The sequence below is a fragment of the Oncorhynchus kisutch genome, linkage group LG30 (genome assembly GCF_002021735.2).
Source record: "Oncorhynchus kisutch isolate 150728-3 linkage group LG30, Okis_V2, whole genome shotgun sequence".
Lineage (NCBI taxonomy): Eukaryota > Metazoa > Chordata > Actinopteri > Salmoniformes > Salmonidae > Oncorhynchus > Oncorhynchus kisutch.
Window position 1 is genome coordinate 26,540,871 of NC_034203.2, and position 26,448 is coordinate 26,567,318.

The window sequence follows — 26,448 nt, forward strand, 5'->3', positions numbered from 1 at the left end:
TGGGAGACACACCAAACATGTGGAAGAAGGTGCTCTGGTCAGATGAAACCAAAATTGAACTTTTTGGCAACAATGCAAAACGTTATGTTTGGCGTAAAAGCAACACAGCTCATCACCCTGAATACATCATCCCCACTGTCAAACATGGTGGTGGCAGCATCATGGTTTGGGCCTGCTTTTCTTCAGCAGGGACAGGGAAGATGGTTAAAATTGATGGGAAGATGGATGGAGCCAAATACAGGACCATTCTGGAAGAAAACCTGATGGAGTCTGCAAAAGACCTGAGACTGGGACGGAGATTTGTCTTCCAACAAGACAATGATCCAAAACATAAAGCAAAATCTACAATGGAATGGTTCAAAAATAAACATATCCAGGTGTTAGAATGGCCAAGTCAAAGTCCAGACCTGAATCCAATCGAGAATCTGTGGAAAGAACTGAAAACTGCTGTTCACAAATGCTCTCCATCCAACCTCACTGAGCTCGAGCTGTTTTGCAAGGAGGAATGGGAAAAATTTCAGTCTCTCTATGTGCAAAACTGATAGAGACATACACCAAGCGACTTTCGGCTGTAATCGCAGCAAAAGGTGGCGCTACAAAGTAGCTTAAGGGGGTTGAATAATTTTGCACGCCCAATTTTTCAGTTTTTGATTTGTTAAAAAAGTTTGAAATATCCAATAAATGTCGTTCCACTTCATGACTGTGTCCCAATTGTTGTTGATTCTTCACAAAAAAATACAGTTTTATATCTTTATGTTTGAAGCCTGAAATGTGGCAAAAGGTCGCAAAGTTCAAGGGGGCTGAATACTTTCGCAAGGCACTGTATCTATGGGCCAAACATTGATAACCCCTCTTTTTTCAAAAGAGTCCATGCCCTGATTCCAGATATCTCCCATACTAACCTGGTCATTGGAGGGGACCTTAACTGTGTGCTAGACCAGTATTTGGATAGATCCTCTACCTGGCGAACCCCTACCTCCTATTCAAGCGAATTATTGAATACCTACATAACAAATTCAAACTTATTTGATATATGGAGGATCGCTAACCCTACGGGTAGGGAATACTCCTTTTACTCTCATGTTCACAATGTTTACACTCGAATTGACTACTTTTTGTTGGATGCTAGACTACTCCCCTATACCTGTAATGTGAGGTATCATGATATTATAATCTCGGACCACAGTCCACTCACCTTCTCCCTGAGATTGGGTGACATTGTACCAAACGAGAGGGTCTGGAGGTTGAATCCTCAGCTCCTCACAGAACCAACATTCTGTGAATATCTTAAGGACCAAATTAAATTTTTCTTTGATACCAACGACAACACAGAGACCTCCCCAGCATTATTGTGGGAAGCACTGAAGGCTTATCTGAGAGGCTGTATCATCTCCTTTCAGGCTGCCAGGAGTAGGCAAAACAGAGGAAAACTGGAAGAACTGGAGGGACAAATCCACTTACTGGATAGGGAGAATGCTAGCCACCCATCTATGGAGAAACATAAAAAAATTACCTCTTTAAAATGTTAATATAATCAGATTCTCTCAGCTAAAATTGCTAAATCTTTTCTCTATGCCAAGCAAAAATATTTTGAGTTTGGTGACAAACCACACAAATTACTCGCCAGACAACTTCGAAAAAATGTGAGTGACCGAATGATTCACACAGTTAAATCTGCATCTGGGGAATTACTCTTACCCCAAAGACATCAATGACAGATTCCGGCAGTTTTATGAGACTCTATACACATCTAAAGTGGATCCTAACCCCTTAATTATGCAAACATTTTTGGAAGACTGTAATCTTCCTGCCCTGAACCAGGAAGATTCTAACTTCCTGAATAAGGAAATATCTCTTGATGAAATTCGAGAAACAATTAAATCTCTAAAGAGTGGCAAGACCCCGGGCCCAGATGGATACCCTGGTGAATTCTATAAAACATTCAGCATCATGCTCTCTCCCTACCTGCACAAAATGTTGGTTGAGGCCAATGAGGATGGAGCTCTCCCTTCTACTTTTGATGAAGCGTTCATTACAGTTATACATAAGAAGGGTAAAGATCCAGAAGAGGTAGGGTCATACAGACCAATATCTCTCCTTAATACAGACCAAAAGATTTGAGCAAAAACTCTGGCTAACAGGCTTAGCACTTTAATTGGCAAATTGGTCCATTCGGATCAGACCGGCTTTATCCCTAACAGAAACTCATTCTTCAATCTCAGGCGCCTCTTCAATATTATGTATTCTCAGAGGTTACCCAACGTGGACCTTGCCGTCATATCTCTTGACGCCGAAAAGGCCTTTGACCAAGTTGAGTATTCAAGGTCCTACAGAAATGTAATATTGGAGATGAGTTCATAAATTGGATCAAGCTTTTATATAGGAACCCCTGTGCCAGAATATTCACTAACCAATCATTGTCGCCCCGATTTAACCTTAACAGGGGGACAAGGCAGGGTTGTGCGCTGTCGCCTATGCTCTTTGCCCTAATTATCGAACCGCTCGCTCAGACGATTAGATCTCATGCAGCAATACACGGCTATAATACTAAAGATACTCTAAATAAGATTTCCCTATGCGCAGATGACATCCTCCTCTATGTAACAGAACCCCAGGCTAGTATCCCAGCTATTCTTGATGTGATCAATTTGTTTGGTACCTTCTCGGGATACAGAATAAATTGGAACAAGAGTGAATTAATGCCCATACGGTCGCAAAACACCTCCTGGCTAGAACATCTCCCATTTAAGTTATCTTCAGAAAAATTTACCTACCTAGGAATTGTAGTTACCAAACAATACTCCTTACTATTTAAAGAGAATTTCCCCTCTCTGATACAAAAACTCAAAGCAAACATACTATTTTGGAGAACTCTCCCAATTTCTCTGCTCGGAAGAATTAATGCCATTAAAATGGTCTTCCTCCCAAAACTGCTCTACCTATATCAGAACATCCCAGTATTCATACCTAAATCCTTTCATAAACAACTGGACTCAATTATAAATCCTTTCATCTGGAATTATAAAACACACAGGATAGGTAAAAAACACCTCTGTAAATCCAAGATGGAAGGAGGATTGTCTCTCCCAAATTTGATATTTTATTACTGGGCCGCTAACCTCCGCGTTGTTACGTTTCTGTTGGATGACGTACTTCCGGCATCCAGCTGGCTACTATGGAGCATGAGGACGGACCCCTTCTCTGTTGGGCTGCTAACCTCCTGGCGTTGTTACGTTTCTGTTGGATGACGTACTTACGGCATCCAGCTGGCTTACTATGGAGCGTGAGGAGTGTCACCCCTTCTCTATTGGCATTGTTACGTTTCTGCTGGATGACGCACTTCCGTCATCCAGCTGGCTTTACTATGGAGCGTGAGGAGTGTCACCCCTTCTCTATTGGCGCTGTGATTTTGTCACCTGTCAATCTGGAGATGTCACTTTATTGTAACAATCCTATTATACATAGCACAGTCCGAATCTGGAAGCAAATTAAAGTCCACTTTGAGCTTAGACCAATGTCATTCATGCTCCCTGTCGCCAGGAATCCCTCCTTTGCCCCTTCTAACCTTGATAACACCTTTGAGCGATGGGGAGAGTTGGGGATAAGTACCATAGGGGATTTATACATAGAAGGGACCTTTGTTTCCTTTGAGTTGCTGAGGGAAACTTATAATCTTCCCAGAAGTCATTTTTTCAGATACCTACAAATTAGAGACTACGTTAGAAAACACCTCCCAACATTTGGGAATGCTAAACCTTCCATGTTTGACGGATGCATAAAAATATGCCCCACCTCAGATAAACTGATATCGCGTCTATATGATGCTTTTCAATCTGTTAGCACACCTTCTACAGATGCCATCAAGGCAAAATGGGAGGAAGAACTAGGGACTGACATTTCTGTGGCAGACTGGGAAGAGATCTTGGAGTATATCCACACATACTCCATTAATTCCAGACATCGTCTCATACATTTCAAAGTATTACACAGATTACACTATTCCAAAACTAAACTGCATAGGATATTTCCTGATACATCCCCTACATGTGATTAATGTCAGGCTGCGCAGGGTACACTACTCCACTGCTTTGCCCTATGCTCTAGCTTGCATGGTTATTGGTGTGGAATTTTTGGGATCCTCTCTGAAGTATTGGAGACTTCAATAGATCCAGACCCGCTTCTGATAATCCTGGGAGTATCTGAGTCCCTAAACGGATTAACCAACCCTCCAGTGATGATCCATGGCACGAAGCCTCCAGTGATGATCCATGGCACGAAGCCTCCAATGATCAGCCATGGCACGAAGCCTCCAGTGATGATCCATGGCACGAAGCCTCCAGTGATGATTCATGGCAAAAAGCCTCCAGTGATGATTCATAGCTCCAGTCCGGAGCCCCCGGCGTCGGCCTCCAGTCCGGTGCCACCGGCGTCGGCTTCCCGTCCGGAGCCCCCGGCGTCGGCGCCCAGACCGGAGCCCGCAGCGAGGGCGCCCACAGCGAGGGTCCCCAGTCCGGGGTCGGCGGCGAGGGTCCTCACACATGAGGCGCCACCAAAGCGGGGTGAGCCAGAGGTGATGCGGGGTCTACGTCCCGCACCAGAGCCGCCACCGCGGATAGATGCCCACCCAGACCCTCTCCTACAGGTTCAGGTTTTGCGGCCGGAGTCCGCACTTTGGGGGGGGGGGGGGGGGGGGGGGTACTGTCACGCCCTCACCTTAGAGAGCATTTTTTATGTCTCTTTTTTGTTTGGTCAGGTTGTGGTTTGTGTGGGCATAATATGTCCTTTATTTCTATGATTTGTGTTTCTATGTGATGGCCGGGTATGGTTCTCAAACAGGGGCAGCTGTCTATCATTGTTTCTGATTGGGAATCATATTAGGTAGCCCTTTTTCTCTCCTTTCAGTGTGGGTAGTTAACTTTATTAGTGGCACTATAGCCCTGTGAGCTTCACGGTTGTTTTTTTGTTTCTCGTTTTGTTGGCGACATTTTAAATAAAAGGAGAAGTGTATGCTCACCACGCTGCACTTTGGTCTACTTCCAACGACACCGGTGAAAAGGGTCAAACATTTTGGGCAGCCTTCCACACGCTCCCCGCAATAAATTGGGTGAATTTTGTCCCATTCCTCTTGACAGAGCTGGTGTAACTGAGTCAGGTTTGTAGGCCGCCTTGCTCGCACACGCTTTTTCAGTTCTGCCCACACATTTTCTATAGGATTGAGGTCAGGGCTTTGATGGCCACTCCAATACCTTAACTTTGTTGTACTTAAGCCATTTTGCCACAACTTTGGAGGTATGCTTGGGGTCATTGTCCATTTGGAAGACCCATTTGCGACCAAGCTTTAACTTCCTGGCTGATATCAAACAGTTATATTCTTGTTTCATCAGACAAGAGCATACTTTTTTTCTGAAATATCATCTTTGTCCCCATGTGCAGTTGCAAACCGTAGTCTGGCTTTTTTATGGAGGTTTTGGAGCAGTGGCTTTTTCCTTGCTGAGCGGCCTTTCAGGTTATGTCGATATAGGACTTGTTTTACTGTGGATATAGATACTTTTGTAACTGTTTCCTCCAGCACCTTCACAAGGTCCTTTGCTGTTGTTCTGGGATTGATTTGCAGAACGCGTCTCCTTCCTGAGTGGTATGACGGCTACGTGGTCCCATGGTGTTTATACTTCCATACTATTGTTTGTACAGATGAACATGGCACCTTCAGGCATTTGGAAATTGCTGCCAAGGATGAACAAGACTTGTGGAGGTCTACAATTTAGATTTTCCCATAATGTCAAGCAACGACGCACTGAGTTTGAAGGTAGGCCTTGAAATCCATCCACAGGTACACCTCCAATTGACTCAAATAATGTCAATTAGCTTATCATAAGCTTCTAAAGCCATGACATCATTTTCTGGAATTGTCCATGCTGTTTATTGGCACAGTCAACTTAGTGTATGTAAACTTCTGACCCACTGGAATTGTGATACAGTGAATTATAAGTTAAATAATCTGTCTGTAAACAATTGTTGGAAAAATTGGTTGTTGATGACTCAAACCTAACTGTATGTAAACTTCCCAACTTCAACGGTATGTATGTATGTATGTATGTATGTATGTATGTATGTATGTATGTATGTATGTATGTATGTATGTATGTATGTATGTATGTATGTATGTATGTATGTATGTATGTATGTATGTATGTATGTATGTATGCATGTATGTATGCATGTATATATATATATATAGTGGGGCAAAAAAGTATTTAGTCAGCCACCAATTGTGCAAGTTCTCCCACTTAAAAAGATGAGAGGCCTGTAATTTTAGGTAGACTTCAACTATGACAGACAAAATGAGAAAAGAAATCCAGAAAATCACATTGTAGTATTTTTTTATGAATTTATTTGCAAATTATGGTGGAAAATAAGTATTTGGTCACCTACAGACAAGCAAGATTTCTGGCTCTCACAGACCTGTAACTTCTTCTTTAAGAGGCTCCTCTGTCCTCCACTCGTTACCTGTATAAATGGCAGCTGTTTGAACTTGTTATCAGTATAAAATACACCTGTCCACAACCTCAAACAGTCACATTCCAAACTCCACTCTGGCCAAGACCAAAGAGCTGTCAAAGGACACCAGAAACAAAAGTGTAGACCTGCACCAGGCTGGGAAGACTGAATCTGCAATAGGTAAGCAGCTTGGTTTGAATAAATCAACTGTGGGAGCAATTATTAGGAAATGGAAGACATACAAGACCACTGATAATCTCCCTCGATCTGGGGCTCCACGCAAAATCTCACCCCGTGGGGTCAAAACGATCACAAGAACGGTGAGCAAAAATCCCAGAACCACACGGGGGGACCTAGTGAATGACCTGCAGAGAGCTGGGACCAAAGTAACAAAGCCTACCATCAGTAACACACTACGCCGCCAGGGACTCAAATCCTGCAATGCCAGACGTGTCCCCCTGCTTAAGCCAGTACATGTCCAGGCCTGCCTGAAGTTTGCTAGAGAGCATTTGGATGATCCAGAAGAAGATTAGTTGATGTTGATGTTTTGTGCCGTTCTACCTTTGTCTAGCCGTGAGCCGCTCTCCCGACTAGAGTCCCACCAGCCCTCTGTAGTGCTTATGTCTGTGTAGGTGTGCGTACATATAATTACTATTTGTACTTTATTACTATTTTCTTGCGAAAGTATTCGGCCCCCTTGAACTTTGCGACCTTTTGCCACATTTCAGGCTTCAAACATAAAGATATAAAACTGTATTTTTTTGTGAAGAATCAACAACAAGTGGGACACAATCATGAAGTGGAACCACATTTATTGGATATTTCAAACTTTTTTAACAAATCAAAAACTGAAAAATTGGGCGTGCAAAATGATTCAGCCCCTTTACTTTCAGTGCAGCAAACTCTCTACAGAAGTTCAGTGAGGATCTCTGAATGATCCAATGTTGACCTAAATGACTAATGATGATAAATACAATCCACCTGTGTGTAATCAAGTCTCCGTATAAATGCACCTGCACTGTGATAGTCTCAGAGGTCCGTTAAAAGCGCAGAGAGCATCATGAAGAACAAGAAACACACCAGGCAGGTCCGAGATACTGTTGTGAAGAAGTTTAAAGCCGGATTTGGATACAAAAAGATTTTCCAAGCTTTAAACATCCCAAGGAGCACTGTGCAAGCAATAATATTGAAATGGAAGGAGTATCAGACCACTGCAAATCTACCAAGACCTGGCCGTCCCTCTAAACTTTCAGCTCATACAAGGAGAAGACTGATCAGAGATGCAGCCAAGAGGCCCATGATCACTCTGGATGAACTGCAGAGATCTACAGCTGAGGTGGGAGACTCTGTCCATAGGACAACAATCAGTCGTATATTGCACAAATCTGGCCTTTATGGAAGAGTGGCAAGAAGAAAGCCATTTCTTAAAGATATCCATAAAAAGTGTCGTTTAAAGTTTGCCACAAGCCACCTGGGAGACACACCAAACATGTGGAAGAAGGTGCTCTGGTCAGATGAAACCAAAATTGAACTTTTTGGCAACAATGCAAAACGTTATGTTTGGCGTAAAAGCAACACAGCTCATCACCCTGAATACATCATCCCCACTGTCAAACATGGTGGTGGCAGCATCATGGTTTGGGCCTGCTTTTCTTCAGCAGGGACAGGGAAGATGGTTAAAATTGATGGGAAGATGGATGGAGCCAAATACAGGACCATTCTGGAAGAAAACCTGATGGAGTCTGCAAAAGACCTGAGACTGGGACGGAGATTTGTCTTCCAACAAGACAATGATCCAAAACATAAAGCAAAATCTACAATGGAATGGTTCAAAAATAAACATATCCAGGTGTTAGAATGGCCAAGTCAAAGTCCAGACCTGAATCCAATCGAGAATCTGTGGAAAGAACTGAAAACTGCTGTTCACAAATGCTCTCCATCCAACCTCACTGAGCTCGAGCTGTTTTGCAAGGAGGAATGGGAAAAATTTCAGTCTCTCTATGTGCAAAACTGATAGAGACATACACCAAGCGACTTTCGGCTGTAATCGCAGCAAAAGGTGGCGCTACAAAGTAGCTTAAGGGGGTTGAATAATTTTGCACGCCCAATTTTTCAGTTTTTGATTTGTTAAAAAAGTTTGAAATATCCAATAAATGTCGTTCCACTTCATGACTGTGTCCCAATTGTTGTTGATTCTTCACAAAAAAATACAGTTTTATATCTTTATGTTTGAAGCCTGAAATGTGGCAAAAGGTCGCAAAGTTCAAGGGGGCTGAATACTTTCGCAAGGCACTGTATCTATGGGCCAAACATTGATAACCCCTCTTTTTTCAAAAGAGTCCATGCCCTGATTCCAGATATCTCCCATACTAACCTGGTCATTGGAGGGGACCTTAACTGTGTGCTAGACCAGTATTTGGATAGATCCTCTACCTGGCGAACCCCTACCTCCTATTCAAGCGAATTATTGAATACCTACATAACAAATTCAAACTTATTTGATATATGGAGGATCGCTAACCCTACGGGTAGGGAATACTCCTTTTACTCTCATGTTCACAATGTTTACACTCGAATTGACTACTTTTTGTTGGATGCTAGACTACTCCCCTATACCTGTAATGTGAGGTATCATGATATTATAATCTCGGACCACAGTCCACTCACCTTCTCCCTGAGATTGGGTGACATTGTACCAAACGAGAGGGTCTGGAGGTTGAATCCTCAGCTCCTCACAGAACCAACATTCTGTGAATATCTTAAGGACCAAATTAAATTTTTCTTTGATACCAACGACAACACAGAGACCTCCCCAGCATTATTGTGGGAAGCACTGAAGGCTTATCTGAGAGGCTGTATCATCTCCTTTCAGGCTGCCAGGAGTAGGCAAAACAGAGGAAAACTGGAAGAACTGGAGGGACAAATCCACTTACTGGATAGGGAGAATGCTAGCCACCCATCTATGGAGAAACATAAAAAAATTACCTCTTTAAAATGTTAATATAATCAGATTCTCTCAGCTAAAATTGCTAAATCTTTTCTCTATGCCAAGCAAAAATATTTTGAGTTTGGTGACAAACCACACAAATTACTCGCCAGACAACTTCGAAAAAATGTGAGTGACCGAATGATTCACACAGTTAAATCTGCATCTGGGGAATTACTCTTACCCCAAAGACATCAATGACAGATTCCGGCAGTTTTATGAGACTCTATACACATCTAAAGTGGATCCTAACCCCTTAATTATGCAAACATTTTTGGAAGACTGTAATCTTCCTGCCCTGAACCAGGAAGATTCTAACTTCCTGAATAAGGAAATATCTCTTGATGAAATTCGAGAAACAATTAAATCTCTAAAGAGTGGCAAGACCCCGGGCCCAGATGGATACCCTGGTGAATTCTATAAAACATTCAGCATCATGCTCTCTCCCTACCTGCACAAAATGTTGGTTGAGGCCAATGAGGATGGAGCTCTCCCTTCTACTTTTGATGAAGCGTTCATTACAGTTATACATAAGAAGGGTAAAGATCCAGAAGAGGTAGGGTCATACAGACCAATATCTCTCCTTAATACAGACCAAAAGATTTGAGCAAAAACTCTGGCTAACAGGCTTAGCACTTTAATTGGCAAATTGGTCCATTCGGATCAGACCGGCTTTATCCCTAACAGAAACTCATTCTTCAATCTCAGGCGCCTCTTCAATATTATGTATTCTCAGAGGTTACCCAACGTGGACCTTGCCGTCATATCTCTTGACGCCGAAAAGGCCTTTGACCAAGTTGAGTATTCAAGGTCCTACAGAAATGTAATATTGGAGATGAGTTCATAAATTGGATCAAGCTTTTATATAGGAACCCCTGTGCCAGAATATTCACTAACCAATCATTGTCGCCCCGATTTAACCTTAACAGGGGGACAAGGCAGGGTTGTGCGCTGTCGCCTATGCTCTTTGCCCTAATTATCGAACCGCTCGCTCAGACGATTAGATCTCATGCAGCAATACACGGCTATAATACTAAAGATACTCTAAATAAGATTTCCCTATGCGCAGATGACATCCTCCTCTATGTAACAGAACCCCAGGCTAGTATCCCAGCTATTCTTGATGTGATCAATTTGTTTGGTACCTTCTCGGGATACAGAATAAATTGGAACAAGAGTGAATTAATGCCCATACGGTCGCAAAACACCTCCTGGCTAGAACATCTCCCATTTAAGTTATCTTCAGAAAAATTTACCTACCTAGGAATTGTAGTTACCAAACAATACTCCTTACTATTTAAAGAGAATTTCCCCTCTCTGATACAAAAACTCAAAGCAAACATACTATTTTGGAGAACTCTCCCAATTTCTCTGCTCGGAAGAATTAATGCCATTAAAATGGTCTTCCTCCCAAAACTGCTCTACCTATATCAGAACATCCCAGTATTCATACCTAAATCCTTTCATAAACAACTGGACTCAATTATAAATCCTTTCATCTGGAATTATAAAACACACAGGATAGGTAAAAAACACCTCTGTAAATCCAAGATGGAAGGAGGATTGTCTCTCCCAAATTTGATATTTTATTACTGGGCCGCTAACCTCCGCGTTGTTACGTTTCTGTTGGATGACGTACTTCCGGCATCCAGCTGGCTACTATGGAGCATGAGGACGGACCCCTTCTCTGTTGGGCTGCTAACCTCCTGGCGTTGTTACGTTTCTGTTGGATGACGTACTTACGGCATCCAGCTGGCTTACTATGGAGCGTGAGGAGTGTCACCCCTTCTCTATTGGCATTGTTACGTTTCTGCTGGATGACGCACTTCCGTCATCCAGCTGGCTTTACTATGGAGCGTGAGGAGTGTCACCCCTTCTCTATTGGCGCTGTGATTTTGTCACCTGTCAATCTGGAGATGTCACTTTATTGTAACAATCCTATTATACATAGCACAGTCCGAATCTGGAAGCAAATTAAAGTCCACTTTGAGCTTAGACCAATGTCATTCATGCTCCCTGTCGCCAGGAATCCCTCCTTTGCCCCTTCTAACCTTGATAACACCTTTGAGCGATGGGGAGAGTTGGGGATAAGTACCATAGGGGATTTATACATAGAAGGGACCTTTGTTTCCTTTGAGTTGCTGAGGGAAACTTATAATCTTCCCAGAAGTCATTTTTTCAGATACCTACAAATTAGAGACTACGTTAGAAAACACCTCCCAACATTTGGGAATGCTAAACCTTCCATGTTTGACGGATGCATAAAAATATGCCCCACCTCAGATAAACTGATATCGCGTCTATATGATGCTTTTCAATCTGTTAGCACACCTTCTACAGATGCCATCAAGGCAAAATGGGAGGAAGAACTAGGGACTGACATTTCTGTGGCAGACTGGGAAGAGATCTTGGAGTATATCCACACATACTCCATTAATTCCAGACATCGTCTCATACATTTCAAAGTATTACACAGATTACACTATTCCAAAACTAAACTGCATAGGATATTTCCTGATACATCCCCTACATGTGATTAATGTCAGGCTGCGCAGGGTACACTACTCCACTGCTTTGCCCTATGCTCTAGCTTGCATGGTTATTGGTGTGGAATTTTTGGGATCCTCTCTGAAGTATTGGAGACTTCAATAGATCCAGACCCGCTTCTGATAATCCTGGGAGTATCTGAGTCCCTAAACGGATTAACCAACCCTCCAGTGATGATCCATGGCACGAAGCCTCCAGTGATGATCCATGGCACGAAGCCTCCAATGATCAGCCATGGCACGAAGCCTCCAGTGATGATCCATGGCACGAAGCCTCCAGTGATGATTCATGGCAAAAAGCCTCCAGTGATGATTCATAGCTCCAGTCCGGAGCCCCCGGCGTCGGCCTCCAGTCCGGTGCCACCGGCGTCGGCTTCCCGTCCGGAGCCCCCGGCGTCGGCGCCCAGACCGGAGCCCGCAGCGAGGGCGCCCACAGCGAGGGTCCCCAGTCCGGGGTCGGCGGCGAGGGTCCTCACACATGAGGCGCCACCAAAGCGGGGTGAGCCAGAGGTGATGCGGGGTCTACGTCCCGCACCAGAGCCGCCACCGCGGATAGATGCCCACCCAGACCCTCTCCTACAGGTTCAGGTTTTGCGGCCGGAGTCCGCACTTTGGGGGGGGGGGGGGGGGGGGGGGGGTACTGTCACGCCCTCACCTTAGAGAGCATTTTTTATGTCTCTTTTTTGTTTGGTCAGGTTGTGGTTTGTGTGGGCATAATATGTCCTTTATTTCTATGATTTGTGTTTCTATGTGATGGCCGGGTATGGTTCTCAAACAGGGGCAGCTGTCTATCATTGTTTCTGATTGGGAATCATATTAGGTAGCCCTTTTTCTCTCCTTTCAGTGTGGGTAGTTAACTTTATTAGTGGCACTATAGCCCTGTGAGCTTCACGGTTGTTTTTTTGTTTCTCGTTTTGTTGGCGACATTTTAAATAAAAGGAGAAGTGTATGCTCACCACGCTGCACTTTGGTCTACTTCCAACGACACCGGTGAAAAGGGTCAAACATTTTGGGCAGCCTTCCACACGCTCCCCGCAATAAATTGGGTGAATTTTGTCCCATTCCTCTTGACAGAGCTGGTGTAACTGAGTCAGGTTTGTAGGCCGCCTTGCTCGCACACGCTTTTTCAGTTCTGCCCACACATTTTCTATAGGATTGAGGTCAGGGCTTTGATGGCCACTCCAATACCTTAACTTTGTTGTACTTAAGCCATTTTGCCACAACTTTGGAGGTATGCTTGGGGTCATTGTCCATTTGGAAGACCCATTTGCGACCAAGCTTTAACTTCCTGGCTGATATCAAACAGTTATATTCTTGTTTCATCAGACAAGAGCATACTTTTTTTCTGAAATATCATCTTTGTCCCCATGTGCAGTTGCAAACCGTAGTCTGGCTTTTTTACGGAGGTTTTGGAGCAGTGGCTTTTTCCTTGCTGAGCGGCCTTTCAGGTTATGTCGATATAGGACTTGTTTTACTGTGGATATAGATACTTTTGTAACTGTTTCCTCCAGCACCTTCACAAGGTCCTTTGCTGTTGTTCTGGGATTGATTTGCAGAACGCGTCTCCTTCCTGAGTGGTATGACGGCTACGTGGTCCCATGGTGTTTATACTTCCATACTATTGTTTGTACAGATGAACATGGCACCTTCAGGCATTTGGAAATTGCTGCCAAGGATGAACAAGACTTGTGGAGGTCTACAATTTAGATTTTCCCATAATGTCAAGCAACGACGCACTGAGTTTGAAGGTAGGCCTTGAAATCCATCCACAGGTACACCTCCAATTGACTCAAATAATGTCAATTAGCTTATCATAAGCTTCTAAAGCCATGACATCATTTTCTGGAATTGTCCATGCTGTTTATTGGCACAGTCAACTTAGTGTATGTAAACTTCTGACCCACTGGAATTGTGATACAGTGAATTATAAGTTAAATAATCTGTCTGTAAACAATTGTTGGAAAAATTGGTTGTTGATGACTCAAACCTAACTGTATGTAAACTTCCCAACTTCAACGGTATGTATGTATGTATGTATGTATGTATGTATGTATGTATGTATGTATGTATGTATGTATGTATGTATGTATGTATGTATGTATGTATGTATGTATGTATGTATGTATGCATGTATGTATGCATGTATATATATATATATAGTGGGGCAAAAAAGTATTTAGTCAGCCACCAATTGTGCAAGTTCTCCCACTTAAAAAGATGAGAGGCCTGTAATTTTAGGTAGACTTCAACTATGACAGACAAAATGAGAAAAGAAATCCAGAAAATCACATTGTAGTATTTTTTTATGAATTTATTTGCAAATTATGGTGGAAAATAAGTATTTGGTCACCTACAGACAAGCAAGATTTCTGGCTCTCACAGACCTGTAACTTCTTCTTTAAGAGGCTCCTCTGTCCTCCACTCGTTACCTGTATAAATGGCAGCTGTTTGAACTTGTTATCAGTATAAAATACACCTGTCCACAACCTCAAACAGTCACATTCCAAACTCCACTCTGGCCAAGACCAAAGAGCTGTCAAAGGACACCAGAAACAAAAGTGTAGACCTGCACCAGGCTGGGAAGACTGAATCTGCAATAGGTAAGCAGCTTGGTTTGAATAAATCAACTGTGGGAGCAATTATTAGGAAATGGAAGACATACAAGACCACTGATAATCTCCCTCGATCTGGGGCTCCACGCAAAATCTCACCCCGTGGGGTCAAAACGATCACAAGAACGGTGAGCAAAAATCCCAGAACCACACGGGGGGACCTAGTGAATGACCTGCAGAGAGCTGGGACCAAAGTAACAAAGCCTACCATCAGTAACACACTACGCCGCCAGGGACTCAAATCCTGCAATGCCAGACGTGTCCCCCTGCTTAAGCCAGTACATGTCCAGGCCTGCCTGAAGTTTGCTAGAGAGCATTTGGATGATCCAGAAGAAGATTAGGAGAATGTCATATGGTCAGATGAAACCAAAATATAACTTTTTGGTAAAAGCTCAACTCGTCGTGTTTGGAGGACAAAGAATGCTGAGTTGCATCCAAAGAACACCATACCTACTGTGAAGCATGGGGGTGGGAACATCATGCTTTGGGGCTGTTTTTCTGCAAAGGGACCAGGACGACTGATCCGTGTAAAGGAAAGAATGAATGGGGCCATGTATCGTGAGAGTTTGAGTGAAAACCTCCTTCCATCCCGAAGGGCATTGAAGATGAAAGGTGGCTGGGTCTTTCTGCATGACAATGATCCAAAACACACTGCCCGGGCAACGAAGGTGTGGCTTCGTAAGAAGCATTTCAAGGTCCTGGAGTGGCCTAGCCAGTCTCCAGATCTCAACCCCATAGAAAATCTTTGGAGGGAGTTGAAATTCCCTGTTGCCCAGCAACAGCCCCAAAACATCGGTGCTCTAGAGGAGATCTGCATGGAGGAATGGGCCAAAATACCAGCAACAGTGTGTGAAAACCTTGTGAAGACTTACAGAAAACATTTGACCTCTGTCATTGCCAACAAAGGGTATATAACAAAGTATTGAGATAAACTTTTGTTATTGACCAAATACTTATTTTCCACCATAATTTGCAAATAAATTCATAAAAAATCCTACAATGTGATGTTCTGGATTTTTGTCTGTCATAGTTGAAGTGTACCTATGATGAAAATTACAGGCCTCTCATCTTTTTAAGTGGGAGAACTTGCACAATTGGTGGCTGACTAAATACTTTTTTGCCCCACTGTATGTATGTATGTATGTATGTATGTATGTATGTATGTATGTATGTATGTATGTATGTATGTATATATACACGTGTGTGTTTGTGTGTGTGTGTGTGTATGTGAGAGAAACATACACCCATTTTAATGCCATGTCTGTACACGTGTAACAGTATTGCTTCCGTCCCTCTCCTTGCCCCAACCTCGGCTCGAAACAGTGACCCTCTGAACACAACAACTGCCTCCCACGAAGCATCATTACCTATTGCCAGACCTTTCAGATACCAAGCTTCTGTTGACCTGAACTTGCTATTCAAAGGGGTTAGGTTTGGGTTTCATGATTTGTGCTGGGACAAAGTGCTATACAAATAACATTGTATTGATTGGCATTGTGTATACTGTAATGCATTGTACTGTGTTTAGGAATTCCCGTACCTCAATCTCACTACACACATGCACACGCACCTTGGAATGTTGGTCGTAGTTGTGGATCCTTATGCCAGCATCTCTTCATTAGCTCTGTGATCTCTACAGGAGTATCAGCAGAGATGAGGTCTTCATCAGGACGATCACCTTTACGGACACACTGGCAGATATGGTCCTCACTCCGAGCATCTGAAATCCACTTATCCAATATTAATTCAGTGCATTCAAATTTGATCTCAAATCTTATCCATTCATAAAAAAAGAACAAAGGACCTCTTACTATAAAATATATCTGAGTTCACAAACTACACTGAACAAAAAAATGTACTCAACATGTCAAGTGTTGGTTTCATGAGCTGAAATAAAAGATCCCAGAAATGTTCCATATGCACAAAAAGCTTATTTCTCTCAAATGTGCACAAATTGCATTTTTATCCGTTAGTGAGCATTTCTCCTTTGACAAGATAATCCATCCACCTGACAGGTGTGGCATATCAAGAAGCTGATTAGACAGCATGATCATTACACAGGTGCACCTTGTGCTGGGGAGAATAAACGGCCACACTAAAATGTGCAGTTTTGTCACACAACATAATGCCAGAGATGTCTCAAGTGTTGAGGAAGTGTGCAATTGCAATGCTGACTGCATGAATGCCCACCAGAGCTGTTGCCAGAAAAATACATGTTAATTTCTCCACAATAAGCAGGTGCAATGTCCAATGTCGTTTTAGAACATTTGACGGTAAGTCCAACCGGCCTCACAACTGCAGACCACATGTATGGCGATGTGTGGGTGAGTGGTTTTCTAATGTCAACATTGTGAACAGAGTGCCCCATGGTGGCAATGGGGTTATGGCATGGGCAGGCATAAGCTACGGAAAATGAACATAATTGCATTTTATCGATGGCAATTTGAATGCACAGAGATACTGTGAAAAGATCCTGAGGCCCATTGCCGTGCCATTCATCCGTTGCCATCACCTCATGTTTCAGCATGATAATTCACATCCCCATGTCGCAAGGATCTCTACACAATTCCTGGAAGCTGAAAATGTCACAGTTCTTCCATGGCCTGCATACTCACCACCAGACATGTCAACCATTGAGCATGTTTGCGATGGTCTGGATCACGTGTACGACAGCGTGTTCCAGTTCCCGCCAGTCTTCAGCAACTTCGCACAGCCATTGAAGAGGAGTGGGACAACTCTCTTCAACTCTATGCAAAGGAGATGTGTTGTGCTGCATGAGGCAAATGGTAGTCACACCAGATACTGACTGGTGTTCTTATACTTGCCCTTCCGGTTTTTTGAAGGTATCTCTGATAAATAGATGCATATCTGTATTCCCAGTCATGTGAAATCTATAGATTACGGCCCAGTAAATAAATTTAAATTGATTGATTTCCTTACACAAACTGTAATTCAGTAAAATCTTCGAAATTGTTGCGTGTTGCATTTACATTTTTGTTCAGTATATATATGGCTGAAATCGCATCAGATTCATTTGAATGCAACAGTCCTCTGTAGAGTGAGTGAGCAACACTCACTTTCATATGGCTCACTGCCAGTGAGGATGACCCATACGACAATAGCGAAGCTATAGACGTCAGACTTCTCAGAGGAGCGTGTGTGGATGCTGTCCAGGTGCTCAGGAGCCATGTAGCACAGAGTACCGGCTGCCCTGCCCCCCACTCCCCCAGCCCCAGGACGCGCCAGCCGGCTCTGCCTGCGAGACTCCTCCTTAGTCAGCCTGCTCCACGTCTGACAGGTGGCCAGGCCCAGGTCTGCAATCTGGAGCACAGATACAGACATGCATATTCATACATGTACATGCATTGCATACACAGATTACACACACATCCATTTTCATTCAAATACATCGAACACAGAGACATCAATACACAGATGCACATGGATACACACACACACACAGTCTTGCATAACTAACCTTGTGGGGGACTCACAATTCAGTCCCAAAATCATATTTTCCCTAACCCCTAACCCTAGCTCCTAACCCTAGCTCACCTAACACTAAACCTAATTCTAACCGTAACCACCTAGAAATAGCATTTGACCAGTTGGTCAAATTTGTCTTTGTTTACTATTCTTGTGGGACTTCACACACACACCGTAAAGTCAATGATATAAACAGTAATAAAGCATATTATACAGTGTGTGCTGTACCTTGATGTGAAAATCCTTGTCCACCAGTATGTTTTCTGGTTTGAGATCTTTGTGTATGACACGGTTCTTCATCAGGTACACCATCCCCTCCAGAATCTCCAGTATGATCCTGCCCTTGATGGATATCAGCACTGGTACCTGAGAAAAGACAGGCATATATACAAGTTGTTTGCCCAGAGAGAAAATAGCTTGTTGATATTACATAGAGAAAATCTGATATGGAGTTCTGTTTGAAAACCTGCAGTGAGTCCAGGACCTAACCTCATTCATATAGTAACATTGTAGACTAAGTTAACTGTTTTTGTGATCTCCTCTCACCCGGTTCAGCATGGCCAGCAGGTTGCCTTTAGGGAGGAGCTCCATGACCAGAGAGTAGTCCCCATCCTCCAGGATCACCCCCAGCAGCTTGACCACCCGTTCATGGTTCAGTCTGCTCATCAGGCTGCCCTCCTCTAGCAGGGACTGCTTACTGCCCCTGAGGGAGAGCGGGAGGAAGGCTTGGTCAAGACTACGAGCTAGGGAAATATGTTCACTTGGAGATGTATCCCTATGTATTAACTGGGCCGCCTACTGTAGCCTACTTTATCACTATAGACATCACAGGAACATGTCTATAGTCACCCAATTTCTCTGGTTTTATCGTCCTTTCTGTCACAGGAAAGGATAAGTGTAGCCTAGAACTACCCGCTGGTACTCCCAATGCTGGAAGGGAGTCCCTGAGTGAAAAAGTTTAGGAATCCCTGGTGTAGACTACAATATGAAACTCAGTAGAGCGTGACAGTCATAACACTTACAGACACAGGGGGCATCCTCTCTACCATAGCCCATTATACTCACTCATTACGCGGTGGCCCGGTGTAGATGGTCTTCAGAACCACCTGGCCGAGGGTTTTGTGATAGCACAGATACACTGTACCGAATCCACCGTAGTCCAGAGGCTCCTTTTTGATAAGGTCAGCGGATTTCATGTAGATGGAGTCCTGCGCAGTAGCCATGGCTTGCTACCCGGTCCTCGGTCGGGTATTTCCTTCTAGCGTTGATACGAGACTAATGGATACATTGCTCTATTACTGGTCAATCACAATCTCCCATCATGTAAATAGTAACAATAATATATTTCCGAACGAATGGAGGAGTAGGCTAAGGAGCTTCAGCGGCGTTACATTGACTCGAAATACAAAACTGAATATGGAAGTGAAAGACGTAGTCGGAAATCCAATACTGTAACTTGCTCTGTTAAAGAGTTGTCAACACATAGGGTGGATAACATCAATAATGTATCCAGTTTAATATTCAAGGTAAATAGGTCTTTGTATTCAATAGGATAAAATATGTAGGTTAAATCGTTAATTATAGATAAATAACCTACCTTTTCATTCCACGGGTAGGCGTATAGTTCTGGGATTTGCCTTGCTTCCGCAATAGTGAAACAACAAAAAATATGTTGTGGAAGTTAGTTGCAGACCAGTGTAGCTAATCGAGAAAGGAGCATATGATTTATATGCAAATAGTCACTGACTACAGCAAGTAAGTAGCCGTGTGCGAGCCGGAACGGATCATAGGGCAGGAGCCTACAAATCCTGTTTCTGTAGCGTGAGGCAGCTTGGTGAATGGACAGGGTGCTAGTCTATCGCAGGGCCTTAACCCCCAATCTATATCCTTAATGCTGAGTGCCAAGAATCAAATCAAAAATCACATTTATTTGTCACATACACATGGTTAGCAGATGTTAATGCGAGTGTAGCGAAATGCTTGTGCTTCTAGTTCCGACAATGCAGTAATAACCAACGAGTAATCTAACCTAACAATTCCAAAACTACTACCTTATAGACACAAGTGTAAGGGGATAAAGAATATGTACATAAAGATATATGAATGAGTGATGGTACAGAACGGCATAGGCAAGATGCAGTAGATGGTATCGAGTACAGTATATACATATGAAATGAGTAATGTAGGGTATGTAAACAAAGTGGCATAGTTTAAAGTGGCTAGTGATACATGTATTACATAAAGAGGCAGTAGATGATATAGAGTACAGTATATACATATGAGATGAGTAATGTAGGGTATGTAAACATTATATTAAGTAGCATTGCTCAAATTGGCTAGTGATATATTTTACATCAATTTCCATCAATTCCCATTATTAAAGTGGCTGGAGTTGAGTCAGTATGTTGGCAGCAGCCACTCAATGTTAGTGGTGGCTGTTTAACAGTGTGATGGCCTTGAGATAGAAGCTGTTTTTCAGTCTCTCGGTCCCTGCTTTGATGCACCTGTACTGACCTCACCTTCTGGATGATAGCGGGGTGAACAGGCAGTGGCTCGGGTGGTTGTTGTCCTTGATGATCTTCATGGCCTTCCTGTGACATCGGGTGGTGTAGGTGTCCTGGAGGAAAGGGAGTTTGCCCCCGGTGATGCGTTGTGCAGACCTCACTACCCTCTGGAGAGCCTTACGGTTGTGGGCGGAGTAGTTGCCATACCAGGTGGTGATACAGCCCGGCAGGATGCTCTCGATTGTGCATCTGTAGAAGTTTGTGAGTGCTTTTGGTGACAAGCCAAATTTCTTCAGCCCCCTGAGGTTGTAGAGGCGCTGCTGCGCCTTCTTCACAACACTGTCTGTGTGGGTGGACCAATTCAGTTTGTCTGTGATGTGTACGCCGAGGAACTTAAAACTTACTACCCTCTCCACTACTGTCCCATCGATGTGGATAGGGGGGTGCTCCCTCTGCTGTTTCCTGAAGTCCACAATCATCTCCTTAGTTTTGTTGAGTGAGGTTATTTTCCTGACACCACACTCCGAGGGCCCTCACCTCCTCCCTGTAGGCCGTCTCGTCGTTGTTGGTAATCAAGCCTACCACTGTAGTGTCGTCAACTTGATGATTGAGTTGGAGGCGTGCGTGGCCACGCAGTCGTGGGTGAACAGGGATTACAGGAGAGGGCTCAGAATGCACCCTTGTGGGGCCGCAGTGTTGAGGATCAGCGGGGTGGAGATGTTGTTACCTACCCTCACCACCTGGGGGCCGCCTGTCAGGAAGTCCAGTACCCAGTTGCACAGGGCGGGGTCGAGACCCAGGGTCTCGAGCTTGATGACGAGTTTGGAGGCGACACATCAGGTCCCATTTGTACAGTATTTGGTGTGACTCTGCCAGGGATTGACTTTAGGGAAGGCACTCTAACCACAAGTCCAAGGAGAAAATCATTATTTTACCATTTTCAACGTTTTTGTTCTGCGGTTTATATTATAAAGTGTGAATGGAGCTGAACATTTTGGTCAAAGACGGATTCCTAGCCTGGGCAATAGGCTAGGCTAAACTCAATGATAACACAGTTGGACAACTTTTTTTGTCCCAAAACAACTCACATGTTCATAAAATTGCATAGTAGCCAATGTCAGATCGGGATGCAAAAGCCCATAAAAGTAAAAATAGTCCAGTAACATAAAGCACTATCACCGCCTACTGGAGGTATGCCTCTATCACAGTTCATCTTCCAAAGAAGAGAACATGGATCAACATTATTCACAACCAAGTATCGCCTGACTTTTGGCGGGCTTTACCGTTTGTTTGTGTGTGTGTTGAGAGAGAGAGGGAAACAGAGAGAGAGAGAGAGAGAGAGAGAGAGAGAGAGAGAGAGAGAGAAACAGAGAGAGAGAGAATCAGAGAGAGAGAGAAACAGAGAGAGAGAGAAACAGAGAGAGAGACACAGAGAGAGAGAGAAACAGAGAGAGAGAGACAGAGAGAGAAACAGAGAGAGAAACAGAGAAACAGAGAGAGAGAGAGAAACAGAGAGAGAGAGAGAAACAGAGAGAGAAACAGAGAGAGAGAGAGAGAGAGAGAGAGAAACAGAGAGAGAGACAGAGAGAAACAGAGAGAGAGAGAAACAGAGAGAGAAACAGAGAGAGAGAAACAGAGAGAGAGAGAGAGAGACATGTGAAACATGTAGGCCACTTTACCCTTATAGCCTGGCTGTTCCTGGAAGTCATTTGCCATTGATGGACAATGGGTCGTGCTGAGCAAGGATATGTCAGCCATGGCATTGTGAAAGACTGCACTAGATTATTTTTTATAAGGATTTTCACCAGATGGTTTAGTTTTTGGACAGTCTCAATTTTAATTTTTAAGACTTCTTTGACCTTTTTGACTTCTCAAGTAATGACATACAGTACATCAATAAAACCTATGGCAGTGGAACCTACAGGCAGCAGGTAAAATACAATAATATGTTAAAGGTAAAAATAGCTACCCTCGAAATAACCTGAACATTTTTTATAATCTACCTCAGAGTACTTTACAGACACTAAAAAGGAAATAACAAGACACTTTCCCTTACCGGCACAATGACTCAACACAGCCAAACCACACTGAATTAAAGCAACATACTCACAAAAACAAAGAGATTATGATCCATTGATAAAGTCAGATTTTCTCTGAAACCAGAATGGGAAACCACCTGAATTGTAGCACTTGTGAAGGTTTTGGGCTTCTGATGGTTTTGGGTGAAGTGACTAGACTACACTGAATGTGCAGAGTTAGGCCAAAGCCTACAGTGCATCTGGAGTAGGCCTATATTCTGTAAACGCCCCCGACCTTCGCTATATTCTTTGCCTGTCCTCACACACTAAAGCCACAACAAAGTATTTCACATCATCATTTGCCATTTCTCTGGGTTCTCTTTCATGGTCATTACAGTAACCCTGGCATCCACTGTTTTAACTGGATCTTATTGTCTGCCTGTAATAGAGTCTGGGTGAATGAGTGGTTTAATCAATAACTGTATGGGTGCAATAGGCCTAAATGTACTATTGTCTGGCCTGATGCCTATTTTGTATAGGCCAGCATTGTAACAATTTCTGCCCACAGCAAAGCTCAATAAGTTTAGTAAGCCTTTCATTCAAAGCAAATATCCCTCTATATGTTATTACTGGTCATGAGATGTGATTGCAATTATTCAACAATATGTATATTATGGTTTATGTGAAGACAGATAAAATAAGTTTGCAGTATCTCACTGCTTGCCTCATCTCCAAAATAATAAGAAATAAGTCCTGTAATTAATAACAGGCCAGATAACCGACCATTTCGAATCCCACCGTATCTTCTCCTGTAAGGGCTGCGTACTGGCGACAGAGAAGTCAGACACAGGAGAGCAAAAACTGTGTTTCCAAACGGCGCAGTTTAATAACAAGAAACCCACCAGAAAACAGAACACCGGGGTGCGAACACCGGGGTCTCACTGCGGTGCATTCCTCTTTTGGAGCGTCACGGCCTGCTGAAGGTGGACACGGACGGCTTCCCATGTCTCCTCCGTGCACCTGATCCAGTCGTCCACCGCAGGAACCTCGGTCTGACCCTGATGCCAAGGCCGGCTGGTACCCCGGTACGCACTGGAAGGGAGAGAGGTTAGTGGAGGAGTGGCGGAGCGAGTTCTGTGCCATCTCGGCCCAGGGCACGAACGCCGCCCACTCCCCCGGCCGGTACTGGCAATAGGACCGCATAAAACTACCGACATCCTGGTTCACTCTCACACCTGCCCATTACTCTCAGGGTGAAACCCTGAAGTAAGACTGATCAAGACCCCCAGACATTCCATGAACGCCTTCCAGACCCTAGACGTGAGCTGGGGACCCCGATAAGACACTATATCCTCAGGCACCCCGTAGTGCCGGAAGATGTGTGTAAACAAGGCCTCCGCAGTCTGTAGGGCCGTAGGGAGACCTGGCAGAGGGAGGAGACGACAGCACTTAGAGAAACGATCCACAACGACCAGGATCACGGTGATACCCTGTGAGAGTGGAAGATCAGTCAGAAAATCCACTCACAGGTGCGACCAAGGCCGCTGTGGAACGGGTAAGGGGTGTAGCTTACCTCTGGGTAGGTGCCTCGGAGCCTTACACTGGGCGCACATCGAGCAGGAGGAAACATAAACACTCACGTCCTTTTTTAAATTTTTATTTTACCTTTATTTAACTAGGCAAGTCAGTTAAGAACAAATTCTTATTTTCAATGACGGCCTAGGAACAGTGGGTTAACTGCCTGTTCAGGGGCAGAACGACAGATTTGTACCTTGTCAGCTCGGGGGTTTGAACTTGCAACCTTCCGGTTACTAGTCCAACACTCTTACCACTAGGCTACCCTGCCAAGGTAGGCCACCAGTACCTCCCGTTCAAACAGCGCACTGTCCGACCGATTCCAGGATGACCAGAGGAGGGTGACGTGTGGGCCCAATATATCAACCGGTCACGAACAGCAGACGGGACGTACAGATGCCCAGCGGGACACTGGAAGGGAGCGGGCTCCGCACATAACGCCTGCTCAATGTCTGTGTCCAGCTCCCACACTACCGGCGCCACCAGGCAGGAGGTGGGGAGTATGAGAGTGGGATCCACGGGCTGCTCCTCTGTGTCACACAGCTGGGACAATGCGTCTGCTTTAACGTTCTGGGAGCCTGGTCTGTAGGAAACGGTAAACACAAAATGGATGAAAAACATGGCCCAACTTGCCTGGCGAGGGTTCAGTCTCCTCGCTGCCCGGATGTACTCCAGATTGCGGTGGACAGTCGAGATGAGAAAAGGGTGTCAAGCCCCCTCAAGCCAATGTCTCCACGCCTTCAAGGCCTTGGCGACAGCCAACAGCTCCCGGTCCCCCACATCATAGTTTCGCTCTGCCGTGCTGAGCTTCTTCGAGAGGAAGGCACAGGGGCGGACCTTTGGTTGCGTACCTGAGCGCTGAGAGAGCACAGCTCCTATCCCAGCCTCGGACACATCCACCTCCACTATAAATGCCAAAGAGGGATCTGGATGGGCCAGCACGGGAGCCGAGGTAAACAGAGCCCTCAGGTGACTAAAGGCCCTGTCTGCCTCAGCTGACCACTGCAAGCGTACCGGGCCCCCCTTCAGCAGTGAGGTAATGGGAGCCGCTACCTGACCAAAACCCCGATAAACCCCCGGTAGTAGTTGGCAAACCCTAAGAACCGCTGCACCTCCTTTACCGTGGTGGGAGTCGGCCAATTACGCACGGCTGAAATGCAGTCACTCTCCATCTCCACCCCTGAGGTGGAAATGCAATACCCTAGGAAGGAGATGGACTGTTGGAAGAACAGGCACTTATCAGCCTTGACGTACAGGTCATGCACCAACACGCAACAAAGCACCCTGCGCACCAGGGACACATGCTCGGCACGTGTAGCGGAGTATATCAAAATGTCATCAATATACACCACCACACACTTCCCGTGCAGGTCCCTGAATATCTCGTCTACAAAGGCTTGGAAGACTGATGGCGCATTCATCAACCCGTACGGCATGACGAGGTACTCATAGTGCCCAGAGGTGGTACTGAAAGCCGTCTTCAACTCGTCTCCCTCCCGGATACGCACCAGGTTGTAAGCGCTCCTGAGATCTAGTTTGGTGAAGAAGCGCGCCCCGTTCATTGACTCAATCACTGTGGCTATGAGCGGTAGCGGGTAACTATACCTCACAGTGATCTGATTCAGACCCCGATAGTCAATACAGGGACGCAGATCTCCCTCACAAAAAAGAAACTCGGAGGAGGGTGAAGTGGAGGGCCGAATGTACCCCTGACGCAGGGATTCGGAGACATATGTTTCCATAGCCTCCGTCTCCGCCTGTGAGAGGGGATACACGTTACTCCTGGCAAGTGCAGTGTCTACCAGGAGGTTTATCGCACAATCGCCCAGTCGATGAGGTGGTAATTGAGTCGCCTTCTTTTTAGAGAAGGCGAGAGCCAAATCAGCATATTCAGGGGGAATGCGCACGGTGGAGAACTGGTCTGGACTCTCCACCGTAGTAGCACCAACAGAAACCCCTAAACACCTACCTGAGCACTCTCGTGACCACACCGTGAGAGCCCTCTGTGGCCAAGAAACAGTGGGGTTATGACAAGCTAACCAGGGTAGGCACAGCACCACGGGAAACGCAGGAAAGTCAATATGGAAGAGACTAATTCTCTCCTTGTGACCCCCCTGCATCACCATGCCCAAAGGAGCGGTGACCTCCCTAATCCACCCTGACCCTAATGGTCGACTATCGACCCGTGAACGGGGAAAGGCATAGCCACGGGAACAATGGGGA

General features: G+C 44.6%; 1 protein-coding gene across 2 annotated transcripts in view; it reads right to left on the reverse strand.

Annotated features, from left to right (window-relative positions):
• LOC109883234 (receptor-interacting serine/threonine-protein kinase 1) overlaps positions 1–19,972 on the reverse strand; it is a 32,848-nt gene extending 12,876 nt beyond the window's left edge. For both annotated transcript variants that reach the window (XM_031810436.1, XM_031810435.1), the window contains exons 1-6: positions 19,726–19,972; positions 19,194–19,403; positions 18,675–18,831; positions 18,357–18,494; positions 17,720–17,963; positions 16,213–16,362 (exon numbers count right to left, since the gene is read on the reverse strand). In XM_031810436.1, the coding sequence (XP_031666296.1) occupies positions 16,213–16,362; positions 17,720–17,963; positions 18,357–18,494; positions 18,675–18,831; positions 19,194–19,351 (847 nt within the window). In that variant the 5' untranslated portion in view covers positions 19,352–19,403; positions 19,726–19,972. The remainder of the gene's footprint in view (positions 1–16,212; positions 16,363–17,719; positions 17,964–18,356; positions 18,495–18,674; positions 18,832–19,193; positions 19,404–19,725) is intronic.
• Positions 19,973–26,448: the final 6,476 nt, after the last annotated feature.